General features: G+C 27.8%; 1 protein-coding gene across 2 annotated transcripts in view; it reads left to right on the top strand.

Annotated features, from left to right (window-relative positions):
- The first annotated feature begins 3,745 nt into the window (after positions 1-3,745).
- The window catches only part of LOC100162791, a 9,031-nt gene continuing 3,719 nt past the window's right edge, over positions 3,746-9,057 (top strand). The window contains exons 1-5 of one of the 2 annotated variants that reach the window (XM_001948421.5): positions 3,746-3,903; positions 3,979-4,154; positions 4,235-4,845; positions 5,338-5,736; positions 7,514-7,721. In XM_001948421.5, the coding sequence (XP_001948456.2) occupies positions 3,845-3,903; positions 3,979-4,154; positions 4,235-4,845; positions 5,338-5,736; positions 7,514-7,721 (1,453 nt within the window). In that variant the 5' untranslated portion in view covers positions 3,746-3,844. The remainder of the gene's footprint in view (positions 3,904-3,978; positions 4,155-4,234; positions 4,846-5,337; positions 5,737-7,513; positions 7,722-9,057) is intronic. The other variant, XM_029486973.1, reaches the window with a different exon arrangement.

Genomic DNA, 9,057 nt, shown 5'->3' with positions numbered 1-9,057 from the left:
GAAAACTCTCCACTTCAAGCATTTAGCTCACCAAAGGGTTGAAAATATTACAAGCTCTTACTTTTATTATTATTTTTATTTTATTGTATTCATACAATATGTACAACATACAAATTTATTTTCAAATAAACATATTATTATTATTATTATTAACAAAATAGTTAATAATGTTATATGAAGAGTGAGATATATTTTATATACCTATATAATATACTATTTATGTAATCTTAAAATTAAAAAATATACTTCCGTACTTATACAAGACAGGACAGAGTGACTATATTATGTGTAGGCCACTCGTTCAACTTCGGATTACGAGCCAGTATTGCGTGTTATTCGGTATAATATACGATTACGTACGGTTTTAGTATTGGTAGGTATACGATTGCCGGATTGCGCAGCGAAAATTGGAATTTCTATGCAAAGATGATGCGTAAACAAATGATATTAGTACTACTTCTCTAAAACAAAAAAAATTATGTAGGTACCTAGTATCAAAGCAGTAGGTATTTAAAATGATTAAATCCACAGCTATAATGGTCAAGTAGCACGTAATTTCTATTAATTATTTTGTTTTTATCGAATAGTACTTTTAGTGACAGTAAAAAGCTAAACAAGTTCCATGTAGATGCACTTTTATTATTAATTGATAGAAATTGAAAACGAATGGTTATTTAAATAATTTGCTGTTCTTCAAATTTATCAATAATTTTAGAGACAATCTCAAGACAGTAGTAAAATAACGCTAAAGAAATATGAAAATGTTTAACTAAATCTTGACCATTTTTGGTCTTTGGCTATACCTTACTCAATTTTCTGATTTCTGTTCAAAATCTTTTATGATTTCTGTTCAAAATCTTTTATGATTTCAAACAGAAAATCACTCACAAATATCTATAGCACTTTTATAGATGAGTAAAAGATTTTCTGAGAATTGATATCTGTAAATCTGTTTAATTTTTAAGTTCTTTAAAATTTGAGTCAAGTTTGAAAAATTTTAATGAAGATAATTAACAGATAGTCAAATACTAAAGCAAGTATTTATTAGTCAACGACTATTTATGGGAGAAACGGGGCACAATGTGATACGGTCATAATAAGGACATTTTTTAAGCCCACCATTGCATATAATTTATTGATGTCGGATATAATATTAAGAACCCTGTATACTTATGTAACTATTGTTAGGTAACTATTTTTTATTTTATCGTTAATTTTAACAGTTCTTGGTTTCTTTTCCATTTTTAAAAACTGTTTTCGGTTTTTGGTGCATTTAATTATTTTAGTTAAATTATATTATATTTATGTATATAGTTAAGTAAAATCCAATGTATTAATCAAATTACGTACTTTTGATTCATTGTTTTTCTAGTTTAATACTAAATGTCCGAATATCTTTTTGTGTTTTTGTATCAATAACGTGATTTTATTTTCAGTTATATTTTGGGGTACGGTAAAACGGAACAGTAGATTCATACCATGGGTTTCAATAAAATTATTTTTATTTAGTTTTTAAATATATTAATCATGCTGATTAATTAATCAACATAAGTTGAATGACAATAAAATATATAATTTTGATGAGATTGGTTTCAAACGCATTTCACAGTAAATCTAAAAGGACAGACAAAAATATTAGGGAGTAAGTACTGGATTCTCAATAATGTCGATTTTAAAAGAAACCTGGGAAATCGCTCTTCTGCAGTAGCAAACAGCAGTATAGAAAGTGACAAATGTACCACATCAGCATTAAGAAGGTCCCTGTAATATGTTAAATTTGAACTCAAAGATAAGTCATTGCATATTAAAAATGATTCTGAGCGCGCGGAAACGGCCATCAGCTTATATTTCTAGGAATATTAATTTACTGTTCATTCATATTGTTATGGTTGGAATGGCGCAGTGGTCACGCAGTTGACTATGACTCACACAGTCATCGGTTCCATTCATAGCAAAGTGCAAAAAAATTGTGTGGTTCTACGCGATCACCAATTTCCCGTGCTGTGGTCCGATTGCGTCATTCGGTTTCCAACTTGGTCCCACTCCACTGGGAGTGAAGACCGCACATGTCTCTTCTTGGAGAAGGGGGTAGTAATATGCATATAGTGATATTATATACATAGATAAATAGATCACATGATCTCCCTTATACCCACTTGTGATTAGCATTCACAAAAACCTTGAGGTCGTTTCGATGAACAAATACAGAAAAACAAAAATTTATATTGTTATTATTAATTTATTTTTCTATTAATAATAACGGTAGATTCAAGAGAGTCAACATTTAGGATTAACAAATCGATTGATAAGTAAAAAACCAAAAACTAAATAAAAAAAAAATATATTGATTTATTACCAATCAATTTATAATAGAAACTTTACTTGGTAGTCAATAATTGATAACCAGGTATCATATTATTAAAATATATTATCCGTACAGTAAATAATAGAACCGATGTAATTATTTACTATAATCTATCAGTATTATAATGCTAAATAGTTATAACTATCATCTATGCAAATAATAGTAGGAAGTACCTAGCCAGTAGGTAGGCGTATACTCAAAGTCTTAAACACTTTGGTTTTCTGATTTGACAGATAAAATATTATTAATGTCTAATGATATAATCTCACAGACACACGTTATGTAGTATTAGCAGTGTTGTGATTAGTAAAATAATTAATTAAGTTATTATTTATAGGTGATTAAAAATAAATGAAACTGTTCATCTTCCGAGGGGTGATATGTGATACCTTTGCATCATTGAATGGCCACATGATGAATAGGTTGAATCGATTTTTGCCAAAACCAAATCACATATTTTTATAATAATATTATTAGCTGTGTTGTTAACTTATAAGTATACCCATGCCGTAAATAGAACGTTGTAAAAAGTATCATGGTACCTATAACCTAGCTTGAAATAAATTAAAAATATTTTTAAGATTGTATTGTGTATCACAACAAAATAACTAAAATCATTATTTTTCATTTGAATATGAAAGTTTGTCAACATTTGAACTTAAAAGTTGAAAAGCCTACACAAAAAAAATAATAGTGCGTGGGTACCTATTTATTTTTGTTTAAGTTGCTGTAAGAATAACCTATGAGAGATTTATATGAGTATTAAAATATCATGTTACTAGAAACAATTTTAAAACCAAACGTTTCTTGTTTTTATTTTTACTTCTTCAATAGGTGATACATTGATCGATCCCCTCAGAATCTAAAATATATATCGTGCAATGATTTCATAGTTACCCTTATAAATTATACATGAATAATATGATTAAGTAATATTAGGTAGATAATATACCTAATGCTATGCCAGTGAATAATACGCAGATATGAATAGTTGACTTTTCCATCCATATGTTGACATGTGGCATCAATGTATGGGCTTATGAGTCATCATTGGATACAACTATTTTCAGTTATGTAAAAATAATACAATTTATTTTATATATAATATATATTATTGTTCAACAAAAGAATTGCATTAATTGTTTTATGTTACAAAAAACCTAAAAATAAAGATTGAAAGTACGCAATACATATAATACGTATATATACGTACATAATTGGTAAAATGTCTACCATTCAACTCGTGACTAATTATTATAATTTTTTTGTTTGGTTAAATGAAAAATATTTTACAGTATTGTTTTTATTATCAATAACAATAATTACATACACTAGGCATTTGAGGTAAATACATTTTAAATGATTTAGGAGCTATGCATTTAAGTCAACTTGTGTTAATATTTAGGTTAGTGCTTTTTGGAAATGATCTCATGGTGATAATATCTTGTTTTTACTCACTCACACTTTATAATTTATAAAATGGCTAAACCAATTTATTTCAGTTTACTTTTACTAGTTTTGTGCTTAATATATGAATCGTAAGTATTGAATAGTTATGTTTGATTAAAATATATCAATCAAAGAATACTAAATAATTTAAATGTATTGTTTAGGTATGGAAATCATCATACAGTTAGGCATATAAGATTGCCTTCGCATAGGATTTCTAGCGATAACGGTCCATATGTTTCATCATCGTCATCGTCATCATCATCAACAACAGGAGCAGATGCAACAGCAACATCAGAATCAGCAGAAACATCATTATCACCGTCATCTTCTTTGAGGAGTAACATACAACTCTAAAACATTTTAACATACATATTTTCATATATATTATCATCAATATTTATTTTTTTTTTGTTTTAGAATCATTGAGTTTGAACAATTCTTTAGGGTATGGAAAAAATCGTGGATTAGGTCTAAATAGCAAATCTCTGAGTGGTAAATATTATGAACAACAACCAAATGATATGGATTCAGACGATCTAAACAACAGACAAATACAAAATAGTATGAATTCTCATTTCCTGAATAATAAACCTCAAAATGGTGTATTCTATAAAAACAATGGAATTGATAGACAAAATAGTATGACTTCAGAAGTTCTAAATAGTAAACCTCTGAAAGATCTATACAGTATGAACAACCAGAATGATAAGACTTTAGAAGGTCCAAGCATCGGGAAAAGACAAAATAGTATAACTTCAGGAGCTCTAAACTTTCCAAACTCATCAAAAACAAAAATTATTCCATTAGCAAGCCTTATGGCACGACAAAAAACTTTGTCCCCATCTTCTAATGAAGATGATAGTCAACAAATCAGTGTTGGTAATGATAACTCAAGTATGATGATGAATTCTATAAAAATACCATTAAATGAACAACATATTGTATTCAAACAATTAAGAAAATGTTGTATAAATCGTGAATGTCGTATTCTACAAGACGGAGAGGAATGTAGTATTAACGACTATTTCGTGAGTAATTTAGATTAAATACAAGTTACATTACATTTAAAAGTTGCATGATAAAATATTTTCTACAGTTTTTAATTTTTTGTGATAGTATTAATAGTATTAGGATTATTTATATGACATCAAATTTCATACAGATTATGATTTAATTAAAGAGTACGACTAAAGACTTGGGCAGACTGTTAGTAATTTTTCTCGAGAAAATTCAACGACGCTACGCCATAATAAAATAGTTATTCATGGCTACTTTCTTAAATTAAATTAAATGTGCTCATCTACCCAATGAATAATATTTTAATAAATTGAATGCTAATAACAATACTAAAAAATGATGCCTAAGTATGAAAAATGTAAGCATTTTTAATCTCTAAAGAAGTCTACGAGCTAGGTGAATAAATATTATGTATCCTGTATAATGTATACCATATTATATATAATTATGTATTATTAACCATTGTAACAATATCTGCAATTTATAATTTTTTAAAATTACAGAAAAATATGAAAACTAAACAACAACCAAATAATCCGACTTTCACAACTTCCAGTAATGGAGAAAATGGTCTGAACGATATGATGTCAAAATTCAAGTTATTTGGTAAAAATTCATTCAATAACTTGGGGGATGATATGGACGATTTACAGGAAACGGGAAAACCGACAAATATGCGATTGGGTTCAATGAGATATTCGGCAATCATTCCCTCTATTGGTTCAAGTAATGGTATGGGTTCATATGTTATGCCACAAAAAAGGAAACCAATAAATTACCCTCACTCCGATCCTATCGATTTGAGTGAAGACGAAGCTAATGAAATCCGAGATCAAGTCCTTCAAAAATCTAATTTTTATAGAGAAAAATATGGGCTTGAACCATTTACTTTGGATGATCAGGTAAGTGGATAGTTACATTGACTCGATGTATTCAATATATACAATTCTGAAATAAATACTTATAACCATAGGTTTATAAATTAAAATAAGTATTGTAAATAACGAATATTAACATAAACCCAGGTGGATTTTTGGATCTTTATCAAAAAAATAACGCATTAGCACATTCTGGTTAAACAAAAAAATTATATTTAAGGAGCAAGCAACTTTGCTATTATAGGTACCAATGATTACTTGAGGCTCTGGTGTATTTATAGTATTTTTTTATGTTCTATTAATTTTATATTTTACAAGTATACCCACTAAAATGGTCAAGACAAAAATCCAAAAATAGGTACCACTGAAAAGCGAAAATTAGTTATAATCTATAAATTCTATTATTCTAATAATTTTCAAAAATATCGAAAATAAAATGATTTTATTATAAAATAAGTCTTAGAAGTTTTAAATTAAAAGTAAGGGAAAAACGGGATTTATACGGGATGGACTTGACAAAACAGGATAAAATGTGTTCCGTATCACTTTCGTGAGGACGAAGGAACAGTTGAAATACGGGACAATCCGTAGAATACGGTCACTCGTATTCTGCAGTATAGTTACAATTTACAAACATTACAATATAATAGTCAACAAAAACCCCTCAAGGTATGAAAGGGAGATTTGAGCCATAAGCGTGCATTTCTCGATATTTTCTAGAATTTAGTGCAGCCATTTTGACCCTTATTATTATAATACCATGCATATAGAAAGGTTCATTGATTTTTATATTTATAAAATACGTTCATTATTTTGGTTTAATCAATTTCATTTTATTACTGTACACACTATTTTATTTTTATTGTACAGCCATTTGGTCAATATTTCCAGTACTTAATACAATAATACCTACCAATACGACTTTTATGTTCTTATATGAATTTATATAAAACAAATAATAATTACAAGGCGTAATGGATAGGCTATTCAGGTACACCATTTTTATGAGTTCAGTTTTCAAGTAGTTTTCTCATATTTATTGTGGTTTGTTACTTGTTAGTACAATAATAAATTAATATTAGTATTTAGTATTGTGATCTATGGATTAGCCTAAACTTCAGTGAGAGAAACATGTTTAGCATCAACCAACTATGCATTAGATATTACAATAAATTCAGTAACCTTACTAAAGAAATAACTTTTTAGATAGAAATTACATTTTATGACATCTGCGGGTGTTGCAACTTTTCAAGTTGTAAATGTATCATACATTGCAAATAATAATTAACACATTATGCATAACCGAGTATGTATACATATTATATATTTTATAGTGAATACTGAATACATTATTATGTAAGTTACAGGTATTACAATAGAACTATATCATATATATTTTATTTCCAATGTTAAAGTCCTTTAAAACCAATGATAAATTATATATATATTATACTACAGAGTATTGGTAGAACCTATCTAAAAACAGGAACTATTTTTAAAAAATCAGTCCAATAATTAATGACAAGTTTATAAAAATAGCTTATTTTATTGTTATCCGTCGAATGAAACATTAATATCCATGTTTAATATGCCAAGGTATCTGTGTATGTTTTTTTTAAACATTTATAATTATTATCTTTCCATTATACCTATACATATTGGTTATAAAGATTCGAGAGAGGCCAGAATACAATTTTTAAATGACAATTTATTATTCAAACAAAAATGTACCTTTTTTATGACGCTTTTTTTTTATTCTGTATTTTTCATAATCTTAAAAAAAAAATATATTTTATTTTAGTTGAATAACTGTGCTCAAGACTGGGCTAATCAAATGGTAAAATTAAAAATATTTGATCATAGAGAAGATAACGTATACGGAGAAAATCTGTTCTCAAGTCTAGATTTCAATAATTTAGGTGAGCAAGCGGTTGATTCATGGTATAATGAAATAACCAAGTTCAACATCGCTGACGAAGAACCTGAATTGGGTGACAATATTGCAACACGTAAGTAATTAATTTGAAAATAACTTACAGATATATGTTTTTAGAACAAATGCATTTTACTAACTCCCTCACAATTTTCAATTTTTTTTAAAAAACGACTTATTGTTTTATACTTCAGATGATGATGTACAATTTTTTTACCAGAAACTATTGTTTTAGAAGTTATAGCCTTCCAAAGTTTGTGATTTTACGTTATGTGCTTGCGCGCAACACTACTTGACTGCCACGCGCAACACCTATAACAAATTTTGGCTAAAATGCACTTAACTAACCCCCTCACCATTTAAAATTTTTTTTTTTAACGACTTATTTTTAAATTCTGAGTCTAGCGATGAATGTATTGATTTTACAATTTTTTATGTCTGTCATCACGGTTTGGCGCAGTAACGGTTTTGTTATATTATTGTTACTTATTCAAAAACGAATAACACTGTAGATACATGAAAATTTTACTAGATGTTTATATTTTCATTTTCTATACACCGTACAATTTTGAAAATATTTTGACTCTTTTTGGACTGTTTGCGGACATTGTCAGTTTTAAATTGTTTTTAGTTTTTTTTTTCTATAAATATCAATAAAATTTTATTTGTTGGATAAAAAAGCGTGAAAATTTAATGCAAGGCTGATATATTGTTAAAATAGCAGTTGAAAAATATTCCAAATATATAAGCACAATTTTTATTTATAAGCATTTAAAGTTAAATTTTGATAAAATTTATTAAATTTAAAATTGAATAATTATTTTGTAGTAAAAAATTTATAAAATGTTTAACTTTTATACTTAAGGATTGAAAACTTAAAACAAGGTTCCACGTAAATAGGTAGGTATGTAAATATATAAATTACTTTATTCACAATAATATCATCAAATATACTTAGTACTTAGTACTTAGTAGTATACTAATATCATAGGCTGACTGATCGTTTTCGCTCAGAATCGTTTTTCTTATACAACGATATTTATCATTGAATTAAAATTTAACACCATCAATAACAGTGACCCACTTGTAACCTATTGTACAGCAGAGCGACATCCACTTACGCACTTTTTAAATGTCATCTTTTGTATCTGTCATCACGGTCTGGGCCCTGGGGCAGTAAAACTGCTTCGATTTTCTTCAACAGTATCTTGTTCCATGAAAAAGTGAATCAAGTTGGTGCATTGGGTGCATTGACGTTAAAATCCCACATTCCTATTAGTGCTCAAAAGCGCCAAGAAAAACAAAATAAAAATGGTGTTAAATTTGAATTCAATGATATAATATTATTCTATAAGAAAAACGATTCTGAGTGAAAAACGGTCAGTCAGCTTATGATATTACTAAGTATATTT

Source organism: Acyrthosiphon pisum, chromosome A1 (assembly GCF_005508785.2).
Source record: "Acyrthosiphon pisum isolate AL4f chromosome A1, pea_aphid_22Mar2018_4r6ur, whole genome shotgun sequence".
NCBI lineage: Eukaryota > Metazoa > Arthropoda > Insecta > Hemiptera > Aphididae > Acyrthosiphon > Acyrthosiphon pisum.
The sequence above is the reverse complement of the archived record's forward strand: the minus strand, read 5'-3'. Positions and strand labels throughout refer to the sequence as shown.